The 27,066-nt window shown below is 36.1% G+C and overlaps 1 protein-coding gene across 1 annotated transcript in view; it reads right to left on the bottom strand.

Annotated features, from left to right (window-relative positions):
- Positions 1-377: 377 nt before the first annotated feature.
- The window catches only part of LOC105293653 (catenin alpha-1-like), a 60,022-nt gene continuing 33,333 nt past the window's right edge, over positions 378-27,066 (bottom strand). Inside the window, exons 4-7 of the mRNA XM_011362463.2 lie at positions 13,201-13,367; positions 12,563-12,682; positions 3,051-3,320; positions 378-620 (exon numbers count right to left, since the gene is read on the bottom strand). Of these exons, the coding sequence (XP_011360765.1) occupies positions 393-620; positions 3,051-3,320; positions 12,563-12,682; positions 13,201-13,367 (785 nt within the window). The 3' untranslated portion in view covers positions 378-392. The remainder of the gene's footprint in view (positions 621-3,050; positions 3,321-12,562; positions 12,683-13,200; positions 13,368-27,066) is intronic.

Below are 27,066 nucleotides of genomic sequence, written 5' to 3'. Positions count from 1 at the left end.
ATTGAAGGTCATTATCCTTAGGAGATGCAGGCTGAAATATTTAGAAGTGAAGTGACACAATGTCTGCAACTTACTATCAAATATTTCATAGGAAAAAAAAGATGTGTATGTATGTGTACAAACACACATGGCATACATTTATACATGTAAACGTGCACTGGTATCTAAATGTTACTCAGTAAATCTAGATAAAGGGTAAATGGGTGCTCACTGTACTATTTTTGTAAGTTTAAAATTTTTTGAAATAAAAAGTTGGGGTGGAAAGGGGCCCATAGAAAGTATCTATTCCTTGAAAATTTTGCCCCACCCAAAAGAGTCAAGGGGCCAACAACCTATTTGACATTTATAGTTAATACATCTCAGATACAACATCTGTTATGAAAAACTCCTCTTCAAAGAAAAGTTCTGATACTCACATTGCCCATGTACTCCGAGAGCAGGTCCTGCAGGGCCTGGCGGACAGCATTACACTCTGCCACGATTCTCTCACGCCGGTCATCACGAGTGCAGGATGAGTCAGCCATCAGGGCAGCACCACTAATGATGCTTTCCAGGCGCTCCTCCAGGGAAGGCCTAAAGCGCTCCTCACTGAAGCTCAAGGGATCCACAATGATTTGTTTCTGCAGAGGAAGCATTACTGAATGTTAGTACTAATCTCTATTACCTCCACTATTCGAGTAGGTGCTAATCTCTGTTGCTTCCACTATTCGAGGTGAGGAAAGTACTGATTACAAACATCAAGCTTTAACACAAAAATTATCATGCTTGAAAGTTGTATATACTCTTTGGCAGATGAGGGGCCAACCCATATAAGTTGGCCCATGGTGGATCACTTCTCAAATGAGGCACTAGAAACAGGACTACCCAGCTGAATGGGGCCTGGTTAAAGTATACCACCAAATGCAAGCACATATATGTCACATAAAAATCATGTTCAAACTACTTAATCTGAACATCTAAAGGACAGACTATACAGTATTAGTAAGTTGAGTTACCAAATGAGAATTATAGAGGAAATAAAAGTTAACTCTTTTTTTCTAGGAATATAAAACTGCTACATAACACTAGCAGAACTGTTTCACCACAAAAAAATAATAATAAACAAAACATGGATTTCTGGCCGCAAAGTTTCAGAAAGAAATGCATTTATAATTAATTTCAATCTATTTTCCTCACCTTACATATCTCATCAAATTTTATGAACAATTCAGTCTCAAATTTATCCTGTTATGTTTAAATTTGAGACTTTCTTTGCTCAAAAACCTCCAGGTATTCTGTAAGAGATATTAGCAATATCCAACAAAGCCACTCTATGATGTAACAGCTCCAATAAGAATAAATCCTTTTTCTGTCTCCCCTTCAATTCTCTGACTCCATTTAAATTCAGCTTTACCAGTGATAAGTGAGGGCAAGTCAAAAGTAAGCTATAGGTACAGCTGCACCCAGAACAGCAGCTATTGGCCTGTCATCAACTTCTCCACTTGATACAATTTATCCTTACACTAGTAAATGTCTGTGCAAGTACTGTGCCTTTAATTTTTCTTTATGGGGACTATTTTATTGATTTCAACTGAAATGCCAAGGTTTTTCTTTAAAAAGCCTGCCTTTCTCTAATAAGTATACATTTCTTGTTTCCCTTCCGAAAGAACCCTCAGTTTCAAAATTTAGTATGCAGTACCTTGAGTTTGTTACTAACCTACATTTTAGATCATCTTTTTTTTTTTTTTTTTAACCAGATTAAGTTTGCAAGATTTCTCTGGTCAAAAGTGAACATACAATGTGCTCTGACTAATAGGAATCAGGAATGAGAATGGTCACAGAATTTTAATAGAGTCATAGAGTTACAATTGTCCTGTGGTCATTTAGTCCAACATCATCATTTATGAATTAAGTAGCCTCTGATAAATATTACTCACTTTGAGCAAAATGTAACCCTTATTGTTTTGAAAAGGGCCAATATCTAATATTGCCAAATTTGTAGAGGGGAGAGGTGGGGGAACAACAGTGCTAGTAAATTGCAATATGCATCTTAACAGTCTGCTATAAAGTCATGTAATGTTTAAGGTTCAAAAGTAAAAATTTAGTTCTAATATCATTCTTCAGGCTTAACATTGCACTGTTTTTACGATTTATGAGAAGTCTGAAATCAGCCATGCATATTGGCAAGGATCAGTGACCCAAGCCAAAGTAAAGGGATGAGACAAAGAAAAGAAAAGGTAAAGGCAAGAAAAAACTATAATGCACTCCATTATACTGATTCTTTACTTCAAAGCATATCCACTTGTGAAAAGATGCTGGCCCTGGAAAGCAATTTTCCTTTATGTTAATTAAAAATTTAAAAATTAACCCAATAATTAGTTGATTAAAAAAAAAAAACCCTAAAAAAAAAAACTCTTAAACTGCTGCCATCTACTGGAAGCCATGAGGCATTGTGGGTAAAAAATTTTAAGGCAAAACCCCCCAAAATTAAGATTAGAATAGATGAGAAGGACAGCATGTACACAGGATGTATAGGCATCATCTATAAAAGGTAATTATAATGGCATTATGCTAAGAAAATATTTTAATTCCAAATTTGCTTCCACTTGATTAAGTTTTGTCTATTACAATTTAGTCATGAGAAGTAAATCTACACTAGTAAAACTATGATGGCACTTCTGTTGTAGACACTTATAATGCCTATATCTCTCACCAGACTGTGAGTCTATGTGTACTTTGCCTCTGTATCTCATAGCTTTTATATCTGCCAGAAGGTTAAAATCTTGGTTGAAATGAACTGAACTCATATATCCCCAATAAAGAATGACCTCATAGGAAACACAAATTACATAAGAACTCAGAAGTTTAACTCAAACTAAAAAAGGAAAGAAAGGATAAATGCTTTCAGCCAAGTCAAGTAGACAAATGATTCAAAAAAGTTCTTTAAACTTGGATTGCAAATCTAAGTAGAAAGTGAGCTTTCATCAGAAAGCTTGATCACATTTCCCCAGAAATCTGTTAACTTTGGGAGATGGTCAAGAGCCTAAAGTTTCTTACCAAGCTTAACTTACATCAAAGTTGTTGAGCGCATAGGCCAATTCTCCTCCTCCTCCACCCTGGTGCTGGGAGGCATCGTCTGAAGCAGTGGCCTGGGCTGCATTGGAAATGCCTGTGACTGCCTGTTGTAGCTGCTTGTATATCAGGTCTCTGTTGGCCTTATAGGCTGCAACATCAGGGTGCTGTAGGCATGCCTGGGATGCAGTATAGAGGATCGGAACGTTTTTCTGCAGGATTCCTCTGGCTGCAGCCATCTGATCACGATGACCCACATCTTTCAATTCCTATAAAGAGTAAAACAAGAAATCGGAACAGTCTTTACGTGGATCAATTCACATAAAATTTTGTCGGTAAATATTGAAAAGTTAAGGCTTTCTACTAATTAGACACAATATTTTCATTAAGTCTGGCTTGAAAGTTCATCGCTAAGGAGGCAGTATGGTTTAGTATCAAATTTTCCAAACCACACAGACCTGAATTTCGATCTCCAGTACTACTTTTTCCTCGCTATTGTGATCCTATTTTAACTCTCTATGGTCAGTTTCACCTTCTGTAAAGTAGGATCAATAACAATACCTCTCATAATTTTCTTGAGGATTAAATGGGATAATGCATGTCAAGTACCTAGCACAGCACTGAATAAAAAGCAAAACATAAAACTGACTAGCACCTTTATTATGACTATATAAAGACATATGTACCTATTCCAACCAAAATAGAAAAATCATTCAGGCACATTTAAACAGAGTAAGATTATGAGGGTGTCTTTTTTATTAAATTACAAAAATTCATTAGAATAATTCTGTGAAATCTGGAATGGGAAACCACAGGTGTTCACGAACTATGCAGACCAGTAAGGTAAGGATGTGGCAGGCTATTCTCTCAGTACACAACATGTCCCCCACCTTTCCCCTACCCCAAAGACTACCTTAGGACATGAGTCATTAGGCAAAGCTAAGGTTCATGTGCTCCATGACTGTAAACCAAAAGGTCTGTATTTCTTTGTAACACTCTATATACATGTGGTCATAAGTGAAACTATCTTTTTTCAATTTCTTCTATCCCATAATTATAAACTACAGTAAAAAGGATTTGAGGTTCCTGGTATGGTTTCCACTACTAGCATCTATTTGATAGAACAAGTGAATATGCTAACTGACAAATAAGTGATATCAACAACAAGTAAGATGGGTAGGGTGTACATCTGGTATCCCACTGTTACTGAAAATACTAAAAGTAAAAATAATAATAATAATAAGTCTTTAATAAATGTGGATCAAAAAGATGTCTTCAGTAAATGTGGATCATCACCACAGAAGAGAAATATGTGATAACTCTAAATGACCCCAGAGCTGTTCCAACTCTATTTTATGTGTGATCGTAGAATTTCAAATGTTAATGTCACCAACTGAATCCTAGAGTACAAATTTAACTGTGTAAACAAGTAAGAGAAAACTGACTAAACTTAGAAGACCGAAGTCAATTATTCAAAGTCTGACTTAGCTATTTAATGGCTCATCTTTCTAGATGAATTCCTAATTAAAAATCAGAGACACCAAACTGGCTGCCTTTTTCTGACACTTCATCTCACTATATATTTTAGGTTTGCATCTTTATTCAAACTTCGTATAATATGACAGCTTTCTTCTCCTGCTAGAATTCTCTTCTCATTTAGAAACTGAATTTGCAAATAACAGCTCACAGCACTCCAAATGCCCTGCAGCACAGTATATTAGGCTAAACATTCAGAAATGAGACCCTATGGATTTAGAGAATCAGTGATCATTTCAAGATTCATCTATGACAGAGCGCTGAGGCTAACCACTATGCTTAAATAGCTGGTGCACAAGTTCAGAGTAGCATTTTCTAAATGTCTTGCCTTCACCACAACCTCAAGGACTTTAAGTCTTCTAGGGAAGCATATGCCTTAAGGGCTTGTATTGTCCTGTTTTATAAAATGCTTTGCAATAGCTTTGGCATTCTTCCTAAGTATCTGTAACCTAGAATCAGTATAGCCTCTTGTAAAGGTTACCAAAGACACTTGTGGTCACCTGAAGTTAATAGTGTCAAAATTACTATTCAACACGACTCTCCTAGAGCCACCACTGCATGGCCTGGTATGATAAACGTCTGCCTTGCCAAAGACTACATTAGATTAAGTATTCAGAAACAGGACTCCATGGACTTAAGAGAACTGATGATCATCTCAAGACTCAAGCTGACATGGGGCTAGGGTTAACCATTATGCTTAATTAAGTAGCTGGTGCCTGTTCTGTGTGGCATTTTCTAAATATCTTGCCCTCACTACAATGTATCTCTGATACAATCCTATTTACCAAGTATCGGGGAACATATTTTAATCTATGATGAAAATAACAGCTAAATATTATCACTTGTCCAAACTGCTAAAGAGTTCTCTCTCATTTTAGAACTGCTTTTGCCGCAGCACAAAAAAACCTAGATTTTATGAAGTACAGATAAGAAAATGGACACTATCATAAAGCAGCACTATTTACTATAAAGAATAATGATCAATCGTAAGTATTCTTTTCAAAATAGTGTTTATAAGTAATACAGATTAATGGAAAAGGTGAGCTATTAAGCAATATAATAATTACTTATGAAATTAAGAGGCCTTTGGTCTACTTTAGCCTTCATGATTCCTCAACTTCATCCATCCAGTTATGTTTCAGGCAGACTTAGGAACAGTCAAACAGAAAACATAAGGAGGAAATGACTGCTTTCAATATAATTTGAACTAACCATCACATGCAATGACCAAGAAACAGAAGCTAACTTCTAAGCAATCTATAACACTCTTACCAAGAGCTGGAAATGCGAATGAAAGTTTCCTCTCATTTCCCTCTTACTGTAAAATTGTAGCCATGCATACATTTGATCGGATGTCTTCTCTTGGACTCAAATGACTATATTTAAAGAAATGGTCCATAGTCAAATCCAACCAGTCCAGATTATTTACACATAAAACATTACCTATGTGTCTGTTCAAGTTTTCAGAAAAATAACTGTGAAAGTCAGAGTTCAGAGACTAGGTAAGAAGAATTATAGTTTTACAAAACATCTCAACAAGCTCTATATACCCAGTGGGGAAATATAAACATCAAAGTTTTCCATCTCTAGCACACTAGGGAACCAGAGTTGACAATGTGAGGCAGAGGTAGTCCTCCTCACAGGAACTCAGTCAGCCCATCCCAACCTCTTGTTTCACTCTTATCACCAAAGAAAAGCCTGCAACCAAATAGAAATTCTAGTCAGCAAAAAATATTCCAGCCCAAGAAAGTAACAGATTAGGGCCACACTCAGAATTCTATTCCAGGATGCACATGTAGTACGGCAAAGTGGCTTATTCATTCATTCGTTAAATAAATATTGAACACTACTGTATCCAGGCAATGTTCTAAGCACTGAGGATTATAGTAGCAATTTAAACAAGCAGAATCCCTCTCTTCTACAGCCAGACAGTCTGAGTTCAAAACCTGGCTCCACAACTTACTAGACGAATGGCCTTGCCAAATTATTTAATCTCTCTATGCTACGGTTCCCTTCATCTGTAGAAATTAATATCTGATCATAGTATCTACTTTATACTATTTAGTGAAGATTAAATGAGTTCGTGTTTATAAAGGGCTTATAACAGTATTCAGCACACAGTAAACACCTTTTTAGAGTTATTATTTTCAGCAACATCCTTACCACCACCACCACACCATGTCCCGGAAAAACCTTAAAGAACAAAAACTCCAGAGAACCTGAAGACCTTATGAGATTTAGCGTTTCCTCAATAGGTGGCTGCTGCTTAAATGATACTAAGGGGGCTAAAGGAGCCAGTACACATCAAACTCAAATACTACTCTTGAGGAAATACCCCTTTTCTGGATTAGGGCTGCTTGCAAAGATAAGAAGCTCAATGAGGAAGTAAATTATTACACACCATGCCTGGGGAGAGAAGAAAAAGTCAAAAGTGAAAACAGTCAGAGCATAGAGCATGTAGGAATTCGGCCAGAAAACACACAATGTGGAAAAACAAGCCCCGTTACTGAAGGAGGTCAGTGGGCCATATCGAAAATGGAGAATGAAATTTCCACCAGGCTGAGACCTTAGGATAAAATGAGTATTAGTCTAATACCTCCAAAAACACTAATTTAAAGGAATATACACCAAGGCCCAGATCTTATTAAAAGCCATTTATGAACAAGAGGCACACAGTCAGCCTACTCAATGGATTCTATTGTAGGAGGCTAAAGATCCAAGGAATTAGGCCCAAGGAAACTATAAACAATCATGATATACTGTAAACCCAAGACAAACTTTAAAATGGGAACAGGTGTCACTTGACACACCAGCAGTAAACAGATAGTAAAATCAAACGGTGTAATTCAAAGATGGTTTAGAAACTATGCTTCAAAGGTATGGGCAAAATACAAGAAAATACAGGCAAAATACGGGCTGTTAGGGCACTCGGGCCCGAAGAGACAAGAGGAGGCAGCAGTCAGTCACCAGAATCCAGGGAGCAAGATGTATAAGAAATACCATCCACCAGGAACTATATTTAGCTACCCAGGGAAATCAACAGGGAGGGAACCAGGGTACTAAAACCCCAGCCTCACTCTCCTAAGTCCTCTGATCTCCTACTGACTAACCCAACCACCAGCCAGAAGGCAAAGGAGCCCCCTGGATGCAATACAGACAGGTCAGGTTCCTGTGGCAGAGAACAGGGTAAACAAGAGCAGAAAACAGATATGAAGGGGCAAACACAAGATCATCTAGGGCAAGTTAACTAACAACTTCAAGATTTCTGCAACATTTTATTTTGGAAATGTTTGAAATTTACTATCTTTTAAAAAAAAATACATCACAGATTATGTTTAAAGAACTCTTCACAGATTCATGACACACAGAATTAAAACTCAGGCAGCATTTCCCAGAAATCTGTCCAACAGCATACAAAATTCTGGACTATTATGTTTTATCTCAAGAACATCATCAATTTACTTCTTCCGCCATTTTACAAAGATATGCAATATTGTCAGTCTAAATGTTCTCACTTTCCTCAAATAATATTAAGTCTTCATAAACCAAGATCTGAATGGGTTTTAAGACAGTGGGTGAACTATTTGACAAACTATTTTTAAAATATAACTAACATTTCGTGTATTCAAATGAGAACTTACATCAAGAACATTAAGTAAAATAAATTGTGAACATAATTTGGCCAGCTTGCCATATTTATAGAATTACCATACTATCATATACAAGTTCTTCTAAGGGTCAATCAGCCCCAGCAAAAAGAAAAAATTACTTTTGATTACATGATGAAGACATAGACCAATACAAGGATAAATGCTAAAAGCACACTGAGAGCCCGGGCAAAATGGTGTAGATGATAGAGGCTTTGTTCAATCCCCTCTTGCAACCAAATCAAAGTTGAGACAAAAACACAGAACAAATAGCAAGCAGAGTCGCCTGGGGTCTAGATGAACAGAAGTCCTACAACTAGGGAGAAAAATAAGAAATCACTTGCAGTGGTAGGAGGAGGTGAAGATGCGAGGCTGCCCCATCCAGAGCGGATGAATGTGACAGCTACGGCAGCTGCAGATGTTCCTTTAGAAAGGGCTGTGACTGTGACCAGACTTACGTGGTGATGGACTCACTCGCTCTGAGTACCAGCATCTGGTTGGCTGCTGGTGGCAGGGAGGGTATGGGGGCATCAGGGACTTACAGGGGACACTGAGTGGTTGGAACAAGGGCCAGAGGCAAGGCTTTCTCCTAAGTAGAAGTGCTGGCAGTATCCATTGTTCCTCTGTGTCCTTCTAGTGTGCGGACACAGCACCATCACTACTGAGACATCTCCGAACTGGATAACAGAGGTCACCCTGTCCAGAAGATTCCCTGAAACTCCACCTCCCCCAACTTGCAGCCCTACCCATGTCACATCCAGTTGTATCCTCCGTGAGTTTGGTGCTCCTTGCTGAGCAGCTCCAAGACTTACACTGGTGGCAGCTGGCCTCAGTTTCTGGCGTGGACTCTTGAGGCAATGATAAGCACAGCATCTGAGGATAGCTTGCTCAATCTTAACAGGTAGCCATGGTGGGGCACAGGGTGGGGCTAAACTTGGCCTGCAGCTGAACCCCCTCAGGACTGTGCCACTGGACACCTACTACACAAAGCTATGCTAATAAGATCGGGAGACTTAGGAGCTTTGCTTAGGACATAGAAACAGACACAGAAAGGCAACAAAATGGGAAGACAAAGAAGCAGAAACCGTATGAGATCAAAGAAAAATGGAGTCAAACAATCTAAAAGATGCAGAGTTCAAAACACTGGTTATAAAGATGCTCACTGAACTTAGGGGAACTGTAGATGAACTCAGAGAGAACTTTAAAAAAGAGGTAAAAAATATAAAAATGGAAATGTAAATTATAAAAGGGAACCAGTCAGAAATGAAGAATACATCATCTCAGGTGAAAAGTTTATTAGAGAAAATCAACGGAGTAGATGAAGAAAAGGATCAAACCACTGATATAGAAGATAGAGAAGCCAAGGACGCCCAATCAGAATGGCAAGAAAAAAGAAGTCAAGACTATAATAATTTAAGGAGCCTATGGGACAAATTAAATGTAAAAACATCCGTGTCATAGGGGTACTTGAAGGAGGAGAGAGAGATGATGAAAAGCTATTTGAAGAAATAATGATGGAAAACTTCCCTAACTTGTTGAAGGAAATAGACATACAACTCCAGGAAGCTCAAGAGTCCCAAAAAAGATTAACCCAAACAGGCCCAAACCAAGACACATTATAATTAAAATACCAAAGGTTAAAGACAAAGAAAGAATCTTAAAAGCAGCAAGAGAAAAGCAGTTAGTTACCTAGAAGGGAGCACCCATAATACTGGCAGCAGATTTCTCAAAAGAAACTGCAAACAGAAGGGCTTGGCACAAAATATTCAACATGATGAAAACCCAGGATCTACAATCGAGAATACTTTATCCAGAAAAGCTATCATTTAGAGTCGAAGGACAGATAAAGAGCTTCCCAGACTAAAATAAGCTAAAAGAATTTATCAACACCAAGTCAGTATTACAGGAAATGTTGGAGGGACTGCTTTAAGAATAAAAAACATGTATCAAAATCATGAAAAAAGAATGGTAATAATAACTACATTCCTATCAACAAGTACATCGAATGGAAAAGAATTGTGCTCCAACCAAAAGACAGAGTAGCTAAATGGATAATAAAACAAGACCTCTGCATGTGCTGCCTACAAGAGACTCACTTCAGATTAAAAGACACACACAGACAAAAAGGAAGGGGATGGAAAAAGATATTGCCTTGATGGACTTAGAGAGTATTGTGCTGAATAAATCAAGTATCACATGATTTCACGTAAATGTGGAATCTGAAGAACAAAATAAACACCAAAAATGGAAATAAACTCATAGATAGAGAATATTTTGAGGGCTACGAGATGGGAGGGAGGTTGGGGGAACAGCGAAAAAGAGCAAAGGGATGAAGAAGTACAAATGGATAGTTATAAAATAGACATGGAGATATAAAGTGTAGCATAAGGAAAATAGTTAACAATATTGTAATAAATATGTAAGGGGAAGAGAAGTGCTAGATTTAGTGGGCTGATCACTTTGTAAGTTATATAATAGATCTCTAATCGCTATGCTGTACAACTGAAACTAATATATTATTGTATGCCAACTATAATTGAAAAAAACACACACTGAATTATACAAAGTAAATACAAACTACTGATTGTCTATTATGTTTCAATAAAGCCGATGGGGGGGGGGGTAGGGGAAGGCACATTGAACATACCCTAAATTACTCAGACAGTTCACCAAATCTAGTCATATTATCATGTGTAAAATTAAGTACTTGAAATATAAAACCAGGTTCGTGTATGTGCAGATTCAGTCTGATCACATCTTACAACTTGAAATATAAGCAATAACTACTATCCACCAACTGCCCAATACTGAGGGCCTACTTAGTGTCTGGTACTATATTAAATACTTTACACACATTATTGAATTTAATCCTCTCAACTTTGTGGGGTAGTTTTTATATTAATATAAAAATAACCAAATGAAAGTTACTAGAAAGTCTCCAAAGCTGAGGCTGTCATATATTGGACAGTTATAATACTGACCCCTTTTTCCTTGTGCCTGTCAAAGCTCTGTTGTATGTTCCTGTCCTCGGGAATGCTACCCCCATCACAGACCAGATGGCAGGACTAAGTCACGGTAACCACTTTCCTCTTACCAATGATTAGTGAGGAATAGCCATGTTACACAATTCAGATTTAGGTCAAATCTGTTAGGGGCTTCTGCATCGTTTGTTTATAAAGACAATCCTTTTTTTCCCCTACATATTGATTTGTGCAAATGTCAAGCCTAGGGCTTCTGCAGCCAACCAGTGCCAGGCACACTGAAGTTGGTAGAGTGCTGGAAAATGTCAAGAACCTGGATCCTTGATGATATTGTAAAGCCTTATAAATTTAACAACTCTGAAGTCAGAAAACATAACTCAGACTTCTAATTAGTGAGAAAATAAACTCCTCATTGTTCAAGCAGTTTTGGAGCTGGGTTTTCTGTGAACCGCAATGTAAAATATCCTAACTGATATAGGTATTGGCTAACAATAAGAATTCACATTTTCAGGGCTTCTTTAAAAATAAGAATTAAAAGCTTGATCAGGACTATGAAAGTTATAAGAAGCTAAGTGGTGATATATGCATCCCCAATACAGAACACACATCTAACACACATCATCCAATAGGAAGAACACAGGAAAGATCTTAAAGCACCCCAACAGCAAAAAAATGTCAAAAGGCTAGCAAAGCTTGGAAATAATACTGATCCACATGCCATATAACACAAACTCATAACACCATGGAAAACTACTAATAGTGATTAATAAGAAATATAGTTGACTCTTGAACAATGCAGGGGTTAGGAGTGTCAACCCATGGCTCCAGTTGAAAATCTACATATAACTACATTTGGCCCTCCTCTTCCACTGATTCCGAACCCATGGATGTAAAATATACTTAAAAAGTAACAAAATATAGGGGAAAGGAAGAGATACTTTCTGATATAGAAGTAATTCCAATATGGTTTAACTGGTTTAAGGTTTTTAAAGATCTGAATTAAACTCCGTCATGAACTCACGTTAATAATCCTTGAATGAACCTAACAAAGGCCTATCACCTCTCCTATACTATCACTAATTGCCAAGCTACTTAAACTAAAATTTTTACAGGATTTACAATAGGAGCATAACATGAATGTAACTTAATTATAGCTTTATTGAAAACATAATATTGAAAGGATACTTTGTAAATTAAATGTTTTAATGGAACTATATTGGCAGAAGGAGGTATTGGTACCCTCAGAAAACTCTGACAAAGTGGATTTTTCCCACTAGGTAATAATGTAAACAACTTATATAAATAATATAAACACTAGATAATAATATAAACAAATCATGACTGTACCTGTTGTCTTTTGGCTGCCATAATGTTCAGCTTATCCACTTCAGGTTTCAGGGCTTTATACTGTATTCCTAAGTCTTGTTCAGTGCCAGCATTCCTCAGTTTCAAGATACCATCTTCAACCTATTAAGCATATCCCCCGAAAAGAAAAATTCTAAACAATATAAATCTGTATATAAAGGTGGTCAAGAATTTTTAATTCCTTTTAATAACTACTATGATAGCAATCCAAACTCTCTTAAGTTTATAAGGCCCTCAAACATTTGAGCGGCTGCTACTGCAAAGGATGACATTACTGACTTCTGTATAAAAGGACACAATTTAATATATCTTGGTTTCTCAAAACTCAGGAACTCTAATATAAGGAAATGTTTAATCACTACTGCAAAAAAGGAAGGAGACAAAACAATACATTTGTTACAAGTTCTTCATGAGAACCAAGCCAACAATGGCTCACAGCAGAGCCAGTATGATGGTAAACTTGGAATAGAGAAGTGGAAATTAAACAAAAACATTCTTGGTCCAGTTAGGTGAACCAAATTCAAAACCAAACCAAATCCTAACGAATGTTGACTAAGTTTGGACAGTAGTAATCTCACTGTGATACAGAGTATAAATTACAGACATAGGCCTATACTTACAACTTTCAGCTGAACAAGTAATTTGTAGACATCTGCCATGTCGGCCAAAATAAGCAACCGGGTAACAGCAGAGAGCAAAGCTCGAGCTGCCCGAACCATGTTGCCACGCTTCACAGAAGAGCAGGGATCATCCGCAAACTCTCCCGCAGCACTCTTCATCAAATCACCTGTTTCACAGAAAAGAAACAAATAGGAGGAATGAGTCAAATAGCTGCTCTACATTTAAAAAATAAAAATAGTTCAAACTTTGTATATTTTATGCATGGAATTTAGTTTAAGTGTTTTTATTTTTGTTTTTTCTTTTATTGTGTTATAGCTGTTACTAAGAAAAGCACCCTCATATGTTGCTGGTAAAAGCACAATATCTGGATTTGGCACTATATATCAAGATCCTTAAAAATACTTCTTTCCATTGATCTAATAATACACTTTCCCCAAAAGGAACATTATATGTATCCTAATGAAAATAAATCCAAGATTTGAGTGGGAGAAAAAATGGATCTAATGCAATCTATCCTCACATCCACAGAATGACACAGAAATACAGGAACCATTGTGTAGGACCACCACAGTTCATCAACCATCCCAACTATCTTATGTGTACAGCTCTAAAAGAGACTCACTGGTATGTGAAAAGACATCATTCAGTCAGACTCATTCATTTTCCTCATAGTAAAACACTGTCAACAGTTCAAATGCTCAACAATAAGTATCTAGTTAAATTCACCCTAAGATTCATATATTAATTTGGCTTAGAAGCACCATATATACTAATAACAAAGACAAGCGTATTTGTAAAGTCAGAAATAACTCGCAATGAAGAATTTCATAGTTAAAAGTTTTCCTCAATGTAAGATACAGGCATAGGAAGATACGGATATGTGGCAATCATTATGTGGATACACAACAATCTTATGGTACTTAAAAAGAAAGAGCTTATTTACTTATCTATTTAGCAAATAGTGAGCACCCACTATACATCAAAAACCATATTAGGTGCCAGTGACATAGTACTCAAGAAATCAGTTGGTGTCCTCATGGAGGTCTATAGAGGGGGGAAGACAGACAAGCAAACAATTAAAAGCTAATTAGGACAAGGCATCCGTACTCAAAGGGCTTGCAAATTAGGGAGGATTACAATGCAATCAGAATTACAATAGTCCTGTGGACAAGGTACTAAGGGAAGATAATAGGAAAAGCTATTTACTCATGGAAGAAGTTGTCTTAAAAGCCTTGCAGAAAAAGATATTTGCCTTAAACAATGTTAATATTACAAGAAATATTAAACAAGAGATACTGGCCTTATACAATAAATAGAATCTTACCTATTTGTTGAGAGCTTACTATACAAACAAGTAATCCACTGCCAGGGATACAAAGCTGAACAAGACTATGCCTGCTTTCAAATGGTTTATAATCCAGAAAAGAGGATGTGATCATACAGAAATCATGTGGCATTTTAACAAACAAACTGTAAGAAAGACAAAAAGTACCATAGGATTTCAAATGAGGAAGAACTAAGGACCAGTTTGGGGGAAAGTGAAATGCCAGCCACAGTTTAATGAAAGACATAGCACTATGAAATGGACTCTACCCTTGAAAGATAGAAACGACTTTCAGCAGCAGAATAGGGTTAGCACCCCAACAAAAGGAACAGCAACACAGATTACAACATTTAATAAATGTCCACTCTATGGCACTATCATATTTTATTTAATCCTATAATCACCTACAAAATAGGTGGTATTAGTCCTTCTTTACAAATGAAAAAATCCTTCACCAGGTTAACTAACTTAATCACAATTTCCTAATAGTAAATGGTAGAGCAAGAATTTGTAGTGCCGATGCTTATGTTCTTATAACCACTTATCAAACTGAGGTATACAAAAAGAAGGCATATCTAGGGGCTGAGTTCTTTAGCCAACTGGAAGGAGAGAGATGTGTATAGAAGAAGCAGAAGTTGGGGATGGAAAGGCCATGGACAGAGTACAAAGAAGAATCCTTGAGCCGAAGAGTAAAAAGTCAAAGTCAGTCACAGATTAACCTAACAAAAGTACATACAATAAACTCGACCAGAGAGATGGGCAAGAAAGCGACAGTGAGCGCCCAGGAAAGAAGAGTAATAAATTATAAAGGCAGGGGTCAAATAATATAACCTTTGATTATGAAGAATGAGGGAAATGAAAGCATCAAAGATTAAAGGTTTCAAGTTAGGGTTGTCCTGAGATGTAGAAGAGAGGCCAGAGCACTGTATGAGTGAACATAAATAGGGGAAGTTTAAAAACAAACAACAAAAAAAAGCTGGAGCCCTTGAGATTGGATTCAGGAATGAGAAGGAAGTCTATGACAAAGAGCCAAGATTATGAACTGTCAAACAGAGAAGATGGGAATTTCCAAGAGAAAACTGGTGAACAAAATTAAATCCATATATACAGATCAATGGAATAAAACTGAGAATCCAGAAATATACTCAGTTTTCAACAAGGCTGTCAAGACCGTTCAATAGGGGGAAAACAGTCTTTTCAACAACAGTGCTAGGACAACTGGATATCTTCATGCAAAAGAAAGAAGCTGAACCCCTACCTCACACCATATACTTTCAAAAAAGGTCAAAAAGCCTAAATGTAAGAGCTACAATTATATAACACTTAGAAATAAACACTGATGTAAGTCTTCGTGACCTCTGATTAGGCAATGATTGGTTTCCTATGACGCCAAAAGCACAAGCGACAGAAGAACAAAATAGATTAGACATCTTCAAAATTTTAAATTTTTATGCTTCAAAGGACACTATCAAGAAAGTGATAAGGATCTGGTATCCACAATTTATAAAGAACTCTTACAACTCGACAATAAAAATATAATCCAATTTAAAATAGGCAAAGCAAATATATACACCTCTTTCCAAGGAAGATAAACGGCTAATAAGCACATAAAAAAATGCTCAACCTCAATAGCCATAAGGGCAGTGCATATCAAAATAAAATATCACTTCGTATCCAATAGGATGGCTATAATTAAAAAGACAGAATAACAAATGTTGGCGAGATGTGGAAAATTGGCAACTTACATTTCCGTGAGTGGGAATGTAAAATGGTGCAGCCACTTAGGAAAACCGTCTTGCTGTGGGTTCCTCAAAAGGTTAAATGTAGAGTTACCATATTACTCAGCGATTCCACCCCTAGGAATATACTCAAAGTGAACTGGAAACATGTGTCTACACAAAAACTTATACATGAATGTTCACAGCAGCACTATTCAAGACAGCTGAAATGTGGAAACAACACAAATATTTCCCAATTAATGAATGGATAAACAAAATGTGGTATTTGTGCATACTGGAACCATGCAAAGTGAGGATTGTCTGTATCTACCTCCCAAGATTGCTGTGGAGATGAAAGCAAATATTCAGCAGAAGTAAAGGCCCAGATTAGGTCAAAAAGAATGAATTTAAAGTAGTGTTTTAAAACTAGTCCATCTAAATCAAAACTCTTCAGTGATTCGCTTACATACAAATGGACAAGTGAAAAGTCTTGCAGATAATTTTAAATTCAATTTTAATCACTTAACCTCACTGTATTAATCCCCCATTTTTCACCAACTCCCATCCAGGTTCCTCTTCAACAGTCTCATGCCTTTGATAGCTAACATGATATCGTTCCAAAATAATCAGGCCAAGTGACAACAAATAAATGGAACTGAAAGGAAAAGGCAAAATAAATGAAATACATTTACATCCATTCTAACCTCTTTTAGCTCACAGCCATAATAATGGCAAATCCTTAAATTCAATGGCTAGCATATGGTATTAGTAAAGAAAAACATCTATTAGAAACATACTGTATGATGGATTAAAGCATTCAAATTTTTCTCTACTCACAAAATTATGAACAAATATGTAAATAAAGCCACTAGCTAAAAACAAAGGCCTCAAACTTCTCTGGTCATTTCTGTAAAAGCAACATAAACTAAGACTGACTTGAGATGTTTAAGAAACTAAAAATATACATACAAAAAATTAAGAATTCATTAAAATCTAACTGTCAATTAGTTTAAAGCATACTTGTAAGAGTTATCAAAAGTACTCTTTCCTCATACAAAAAGGCATACTGGGAAAACTGAGGCAGACAGGCAAGCTGTCCAAGGTCACATGGTTAGTAGTAGTAAAGACTGAGAATATAACAGTATCTTCTGGCCTTGTCTCAACATTTTCCAGTCAACTAGACTACATCTGGTATTAACTAAGATATAAAGGAGATGAAACTTGAGAACCCACTACCAATATTCTATCTGCCATGAAATCAGATCTGTCAACATGCCCATCCCTGGCATTCTCCCCTAACTAAGATAGGGATAAAAGTTAAGCTTCTCTGGAGTTCAAAACAAGGACAAAGGGCAATTGTAAAGGAAGTAAACCCCCAAAAAACCATAGTTCTACATTAGATCAGGACAAGATCAAGACCTTTCTGAAGCATCAAATATCTTGAGTAAATTCCCTTCAAAGCGATCCAACTTTTTATAAAGTTACTGAGAAAGGACAGGCTTGAAAACTGTGTGGATATGTATGTGAGACAAACAGTAAAAATAAAAAAAAAGAAGTCTTGGCTTTTCTTTTTTAAGATGAGCCTGGGAAACATGAGATATTCTATTATGTTGCTCTTTTAAAACAAGGAATGTTACAAAGTAATGTTAATGAGTATACAGTTGACCCTTGAACAAGTGTTTGCACAGGCCCACTTAAATGAAGATTTTTTCCAATAAATAGCTGTATTGTTTTCAATCCACAGATGCAGAAGGCCGACTGTATGCATTGATCTTTGCCATTTTATATAAGGGATTAGAGCATCCTCAGATTTTGTTATCTGTGCAGGGATCCTGGAACCGATCCCCGACTGATACCAAAGTACAACTTAAGTTTTGCGGGAATCAAACCTTACATATGGATTTGACTGTGTGGGGGTTAGTGCTCCTAACTCCCGCATTGTTCAAGGGTCAACTGTACACTATTCTCCCAGAACACTGATGTAAAACAAGGTATTGGAACTGGCTCTGAATCCCAACTTTGTTATCTGGCAGCTGTGCAACCTTGGGCTGCTTTATCTCTACCTGTCTTCTCTTCCATAAAATCAGAATACCATTCATCTCTCACCTCACTGGGTTGTTTTAAAAATTAAATGAAGTAATAAATGCAAAGTTCAACAAATATTTCCATGCCCCTTCCACTTCACCATCTACTTTCTCCAGTCCTTAAATTTATTCAGAACATGGTCACTGCTCACACACCAACTGTTTCTTCCATTTTTAGAAATAAAGTCATGCTAGCAAGTTTCCTAAAGGGTGAGGGAAAAATTGCCTTTTAATTTGTAATGTTGAAGCAGTAAAGAGGAAGCCTCCTTTACCCCAGTCGCATAGTGCAGAAAGTAATAAAAACTGGTCCTTCTGTGGTAATAGCTACAAACAAAGCTTGACTTAGTTCTCCCTGCTGGGGCCTTACTTTTTTTTTCCATCTGCTGTTTGTGTCTTTAAAGGACTTATGCCAACCTGAGGTATCTCCCTGTTTTGAGGAACTTGTCATCTCCCTCACCTATTCCATTTACAACTTTACATACCCAAAAGCCCATGTCATACTACAAGAACAGCTCTCAATCACAATGCCACAGCAGAGGGTCCCAGGTCCTCAGATACCCAGCTATAGAAATATCTCTACAACCTTCAGAAGTCGTCCAAGGAGACTCAATAGAGCAAAGTTACATCTTCCCTAATACTAAGGATACTTCTAATATGTTCCTTGGCCAGAACCTTTCCATCTTTAGGTCCAAAAAAGATAACTTTGACAGTCCAGCAGAGGAATGTGGGTTATTTTCCATAAATTACAAAATCTACCCACTCCAGGTATCTTTATTAATGGAAAGGTTTTAAATTTCCACTTTAAATAGCAGATACAGAACAATTTATACCGTACAATGAGAATGGAGATCACAATATGTATACATCATGGAAGTGGGATGGGGAGACTATCCCACACCAATAAACACAAAAATACTAACAGAAGTGGTATATCACAAGGTGCTTTTTTAATTTTCGATAATGTCTATACTTTTTTTAAAAAAAGTTTTTGCTCAAAAAAATGTAAAATATCTTTAATTCATGTCTGTGATCCATAAAACTCAAGAGTTTCCTAAAAGAGAATAATCTAAAGCACTCAAGAAAAAGTCAACATATAAAATTTTTTTCTAAGGTATAAAAAAATCATGGCTATTAGTATCGTTGCAAAAAGAAAAAGTAAAATTAACAAATCTTATGAAATATAAAAGCTTTGTGAAATCAGCTGTCTTAAGAAGGTTATCCAAAATATGGATAAGCGAAAAGGTAAAATAAGGGGGCCATGTGCAATCCCAATCTCATTGTCATTATTTTTTGTTTAGTTGCTGAAGGAATAGTTCAACCATTATACAGAACTTAAGTAGGTATTTCTTAACAGAACATTTTATTTATTTTTTTCCTCCTCTTTAATTCCCCTCCACCCCGCCCCACTTCCACCCCTGACCTATGGATGCTGCCTTGCCGTCTCCCTTTTTTAAGAACTAGGTCTCAGAAGGCAGGGCGTCTCCCGGCATGCCCTCGCGACGCACACTGTGGACCTGGCTTACCTGGAGCTCCACCTGGGGCAGGAACCCAGAACCTTCTGCATGTAAAGCAGACATGCTAACCATTACCCTATGGAGCCACCCCTATTTATTTATTTTTTTATGGTGACAATGGTTAATGAAATCCAGTAGGTTTTAGGTGTACAATTTAACAGTAAGGCATATACACACACACACACACACACACACACACACACACAAATACATACATATATACACACACACACACATACACACATACATACATATATATATATACACACATACACTGCATTGTGTATTCACCTCCCATAGTTAGAGTTCTTTCTGTCACCACATATTTGACCTGCTTTTGCCCCATCTACCTCCCCCCCTTAATAGAACATTTTATGAGAGCATATTGTTTGTTATCAACTGCCAAATCCAACAGAGAAAGATATTTTAAGACATCTACCTGAATGTGCTTATGAAGACCAGCAAAAACAGTCCTGTGTCAAAATGACAGAAGCTTCTAGGAGAGTTAAAGACATTTATCATCTGAAACATGTTGAAATTATTCGTATCAGGATCACCTTCATGGCCATAAGTGTAATTGTGATTCTCTACTCTCCCACTGATTTCCCAGATGCTCTTGATCAAGTCACTTTGATCTCTTTATCGCAAAATGATTTTAGATATCTAAAAATTTTTTCTTCTCAAATATTTCATACTACACTTACCAGTGAGAGCTTTAGTCTTCAAAATAAAAACTGTTTTATTTCACCATAATCTCTAAATTTTTGAAAACTGAATAAAATTCTGGCCATAACATTAGAGAGTTCGTTGATTTTCTGGTTCAAAATAACGTCCATAAGTTATATTACCCTATAGAGAATATTATCCAGCCATTAAAAATTACATTGTAGGAAAATAATGATAATGAAAAATGTTCAGGATCCATTAAGTGAAAAAATGACAAAATGGAGCAAAACATATTTCTACCCACTTGAGTATATTCATAGAAAACTGAAAGTCTAGACCAAAATGTTAACCATTGGTTTCATCTCTGTGTAACAAAATTATAGCTGATTTTAATTTTCTTCTTTTGCTCTTACTATCAAAAACATGTTTACTGAAGAAAATTAACTTTTGTTTTAAAAAATTTTCAATTCTACCCAAGGAGTAGCCAGAGGAAAGGCGGGGAAAAAAAAGAGCAAGCAACCAACATCACAGGTTAATCTATTATAACCACCATCTCTATCACCCCACCCCCATATCTAACAGCTTGGAATCTTTTTACACAGTAGAAAATAAACATCTAGTCCTGGATTTTGAATACCTTAAAGTTCCCTATCATGGCATTCCTGATTCTTGAAAGTTACTTTTTTTAGTGCTTTATCTCCACTGATAAATGTACTTTATACCAAATTCTCTTAAATACATCTGATTAAGGGATCTCACCAAAAAGTGACATAACTATTCTTATTTATCATTCCACCAACCTTTGGTGGAATGATAAAATAATAAAATAATACGTAAAATAATACAATGATAAAATAATACAATGACAGGATCAAGTCTTCACAAAATCATTTGCTAACGTCAAGATAATCAAGAATTAATACCCATTTCCCAAGCTGCTCCCACTCCTTTCCCCTTGCCCTACCACAAATATTTTTAATTCATATTCCATGATCTGGTAATAAGACATTTCCCACACTTGTCGATGAAGATAAATTGGCAATACAGTTGCAAAGAATAACAGATTTCCTAACACAGTCCTATGGAAAGGAACCAAATGGTGGTATATATCTGGCATAATCTACTTGTCCTGTGACATGAGAATCAACCTGAATAAAACACTGAATCCTCTCCACTTTCACCTTTCCATTCATCATTGGGGAACATTTGGCAAAATTCTCCACAATTACAGAAAAATTGACAATGATTTGAAGAATTCTTGACAGATGCTTTAAGAGAACTTTCCTAGGGTGCCATTTTTAACCCATAAAAAATGCTTCTCTTTGGAAAAACAACCCAGGAAATAAACATTTAATATCATGTTATCTAAATACAATAAGCCCATCAGAATCCATTCACAGCACACCTAGAAAAACTCTCAACCTAAATCCTTCCCCACTCCCTGGGAGTAAGGAACAGAGCTTTGAAATTTCTACTTTTTCCAGTCGACAGAATGGACTGACTTAAAAAAAAGTTAAGAGTACCACACATATTCATGTTCTCATTTTCCTTACTAATTCAAGTGTACCCTGCTGCTACACAGAAACACTCTAAAGAGAGGCACTTACTTCCTGATTACATTCAAATAAATGCATAATATGCATTTCAACTTGGAATCACTTTTTAAAGAAATTAACTAGTAGAAACCATGTTACTGCAACATCATGGTTGAAGTCATGTCAAAGTCAAAATTATAATACCTGAGATAACTCCCTCGGCTACACCAGACAAATATACTAAGGCAATAATATTACCTACTGTAACTTAAAAGTAGTATTATCCTGCTGTTATTTATTTTTGTGAGTTTAACAAGATAGACTTAAGAAAAAAGAGGAGCAATTTCAAAATCACAGAAAACATTAGAATTTAATAAGTTCATTTTCCTTTCCTCATTTCCAAGCTGGCTAAACCAGAACCCAAGTCTCCAAAGCAGCATATGCTCACATAAGAGTAGCGAACCAGAAACAGACAGCATCTTTTAAACATCCTAAGTCACAGAAAATATAGCCTCCACCCTAGAGACTTACAGTTTAAGTCAGATGGGCAACTTTAAGAAATAAAACACCCAAATGACAACTAGTTAATGACTTTTTAGATTTATATTTTGCTTTTTCTGCTCAAGTTAAATGAAGAGTAAGAGAAAATGGATTAAATAATAAGAGTGGAAGAAAGGGAGTCAATATGAACCAGTTTTAAATTAATCAGCCTTCAGGAATACATGAAGGGTAGGAATTGGAGTGGGAGCTCTTCTAACAACAGACCCAGCCATCAAGATCACATGAAAAGAGACGTCTACAAAAATAAGAGAAAAAGGGATGAAAAATATACCAAGATGGCAAGGGGAAAAAAAGGCAAGATGACAAATGAAAAGCCAGAACTCAAAGCATGAGTATAAAAAAGATCAGCTGATTTCTTGTTAGGTTTAATGAAGAAAGTGATTACACTAATCTGAAATCCTAATTAACTTAACTTTAAACTTTTTCAAAATGTTTAATGTTTCTCTGCCGTTGCTCTTTCAGAGCATTATTAACACTTTTTGAAACCCATACTCAATGTTCCAGCGTTGGAATACTTGTCATTTTTCCCCTGTGAAAAATTAAAGAACCCATATACAAGATCAAGCTCATGATCCCAACCTGATAGCTAAAAACCAAACTAACAAGATCAAATTAAAATGTTTATCTCACCCACACAAAGCTTCCTTCCCAAAGATCTGTTTCAAGTCTTCACATCGTAAACTTAGCAAACCCAGACTCCACTCTGTCTCCTGTCTACCTCTCAAACCCTATTCAAAACAATCACTGACAGTTACTTTGTCCTGATCACACCTGCCTTGCTCACTGCCCCACATCTGCCTTTATACATTTACATTCCATGCTGCCTATATGAGATGTGGGTACGTCAGTCTGAAGCTGTGAACATCCTCACTGGACAGGAGACTAATTATCACCTCCTTCAATCTGACTTTAGTCAGTTGCTAGGAAGAAAATTATCTCAAGAGCCCAACATAATCTACTTGTCCTGTGACATGAGAATCAACCTGAATAAAACAGCTTGTGCTCAATCTCCATCCTTTTGTCAGGAATAAAATACATAATTGTCCTTAAAATTGCCTTGCCAAGATTCATAATGAAAAAATATACATACACATACACACCACTCCATGTTTTTCTTCCCCCTATACAAATCATTCAAGCTGTACCAAGGAAGATGGCATCTATGTCCACAATTTCACTACACAATTACTGAGATATATGAAAGTATCTCACTTAATATCAATTAAAAACCCTCATTGCCTATTTCTTCTTTCTGACAATGTCCTAAGAGACTCAGTTTATCTGGGTAATGTTAAATGTTAACGGTAATTCAATGTTTTCAGGATGTAAAAAGCTGAGAAGTTATCTGTGCAACAAGAATGTTAGAGAGCAAGCTCACCAATCAACTATAGCTGCTAAGATCACACAGATGCTAGCAAACTCAATAGTTTTAACTCTATTGTTTTAGTAGACCAATAAATACTGCTTTCTTGCTCTAAAAGTAACAAGACACTCTCTACATAAAAAGTGGTTCTTAGAACAATTGAGACTTAGTACTGAACAACACTGACTGCTCTCAAGAAGTTGAAATGCTACTTCTACTCAAGAACAGAGCACTTGCACTATAATCAAAGTATACCTGAAATGAAATAATTATCCAAACACCAGAACTTGAAAAGAAAGCCTTCAAAAAAGTCTTAAGACAAATAGTGCCTAAACATAAATAGACATGAAGCGGGGGAAACTACAAGCCAACAATTAAGCCAACAATTGCTTTCTATTTATTGAACAAGGATATTTACTGGATAAAGAATTTACTCTATTTTCATCTTCTAGCCATTTAGAAAGGAGTTACATGTAGGTGTCACTGTTAAATGTTTTTTCAATACTGCAGAAGAGGCTGCAGTGAATTATCCAGATATTTTCATGTTGTCCACCATGTGAATAGTAGCACAAAAATGAGAGGTGACTGACTAGTGTGGTATGGCAATCATGAAGAAAAATTAAGACAAATGATCTGGTAGGCAGTAAAAGTCAGTGGCTTTAGCTATAGTCCTTGCTCTATTCAACAGAATTCTACCACCTTTTCCAGGACTACCATAAATCTGGCCCACCATTAAAATCATTACAGACACATGCAGTCGTCTCAATTTTCAACTCCAAGTTATTCTACCTCTGCAATATCAACAGACTGATTAGTAATGGGAAAATAAAAGATTAGCACCTCCAACTCAATAAGCCTTGTCTCAGTTTTTGAAAATCTGGTAGAATTCTAATCAATATAAAAATAACAGGGCTTCAACAAGAGCACTACTGTTTATAGACACGTATCACTGCCCAAAGGGCTCTCACAAGCACCATAATGTTCCAGATATATTAATAAACATGAAGAAACAGCATCAATTAGCTCCAAATAATGCAAAAAATTTTTTTGAAAGGAGCATTTTACACCTATAAAGATAGCAAAAAAATTTTATTAGACCATCCCATTATTTGGAAAGGACAATTTGTTTCTATTCAACATCATTTTATCTCCTGTTCTTTCAGAGAACTCTCCACCATTCCTTGTGTGCTAGGGTAAACATGTGACCTAGGCTGGCTAATTAATAGGTCTCCCCTGGCAATACAAACTGGTTCAGCTCTGAGCGTAACCAAAGCAAAGCTAATCAGTCCCCTCTTTGGCTAAGAAATAAATACTGAAGTTCTTTTTCTGCTTGGATGACAAAACTAAGATGACCACCTCAAACTTAAGGTGGGCATTTTGTGTACCTATGAAAATAGAAGTAAACTGAAATACATGGAGACAGATGATGAAGAAAGCCTCATATCCTTGGAGTCAGTCACATCTAGCCATGCCTAAACTCAGGATCTACAGTTCTCGAAAAACATCATTTCATTCAATGTTTTTTCAATACATAATGTTAATGGAAAAAAAAAAATCAATTTTCAGCCAGGGCCACTGCTATGTGGAATATGCACATTTTCCCCATGTCAGCATAGGTTTTCCCTGGGTACTTTAGTTTCCTCCCATATCCTAACAACATACAAATGAGATGAATTAGCATATCTACATTGTCCTGATTTGAGGGTGAAACCTGCCCAGGACTGGCTCCTGCCTTGAACCCTGACCTGCCTGGATAGGCTCCAACCACCCACAACCCTGAATTGGAATAAAAGAGTTAGAAAACAATTATCTTGTTTTTATTAATCTTTCGTAAACATGTGTATAGCTCACATTTTAATGTTTAATATTAGAGGTGTTTGGGGTCTTTATTTAGAAGTTTAATGATGTTTTTGTGACCAGAAATATGCCACAGGAACTTAACTCTTGTTTATATCAATTAGCCTATAGTAAAACTGATCTTGCTATATGTCATTTCCATTTAAAGTCAGTTTCCAAGAATCTGTGGATGACATTTAAGTGAGGACTTACTATACTCCTGGAATTGCCAGTTACAAAGGCTCATAAATTCCCTTTTTGCTTAAACAAGTTTGAGCTGAATTTCTGTAACTTGTAATTGGTGAGGTTATACGAACATCAGCAAACTGAAGAACTCTGCTAGAGAACAACTTACTAATACATTTTAAAAGTTCCTGAAGAAACTTTCTGAATGGTAGTTACAAAGGTAGACATGTATGTAAAACTTCAAACTATACACTGATTTGTGCACTTTGCTGTTAATATATTTAAGTTGTAAAAAAAAATTTGTGCCTCCATATTTCTACTCCTGGAAATGTACCTTAAGGACATAATTTTTAAAAGGAAAACAGTATATGTACGTGGTTTTCACTCACTACATCATTAGTATTTATATCAAAAACATAAAAACAACCTTAACGTCCAATAACAGAGAAATAATGCAATAGAAAGTATAGTTTTTAAAGATTATAAACCAAGGTTATACTAAATCATTTAAAAATGCCTGAAATTAGAGTTAAATAAATAATAATAATAATATGATATCAAAGCTAGAACTACAACTATGGTAAAATGTATATGCCTGTGGCCAAGGACTTGAAAGGGAATATAAAATACTATAAAATACTAAATATAAAATACTATGTACAATGGTTCAAAAAATGAATTAGTGTAAATGTAAGAAAACATAGAAGACTATGTTAAACACTGCTGAAAGAAATCAAAAAAGATCTAAACAGATGGAAATGTATTTTATTCATAGATTGAAAGACACAATATAGTAAAAATGTCAATTCTCCCCCAAACTGATTACAAGTTTAATGTAATTCCTATCAAAATCCCAGTTTTTCATAGACAAGATTATCTAAAATTCATATGGAAAAGCAAAAAAACTAGAATAGCTAAAACAACTTAGAAAAAAAATAAAGTAGGTGGAATTACTCTATCCAATTTGAAGACTCATACACAGCTATAGCAATACAGGCTGTGTGGTACTGGCAGAATAGATACATAGATCAATGAAACAAAATAGGGAACCCAGAAATAATCCCGCACAGTCTTTTCA

The sequence above is a fragment of the Pteropus vampyrus genome, unplaced genomic scaffold, assembly GCF_000151845.1.
Source record: "Pteropus vampyrus isolate Shadow unplaced genomic scaffold, Pvam_2.0 Scaffold74, whole genome shotgun sequence".
NCBI classification, from domain to species: domain Eukaryota; kingdom Metazoa; phylum Chordata; class Mammalia; order Chiroptera; family Pteropodidae; genus Pteropus; species Pteropus vampyrus.
This window is presented reverse-complemented; position numbering and strand designations above follow the sequence as displayed.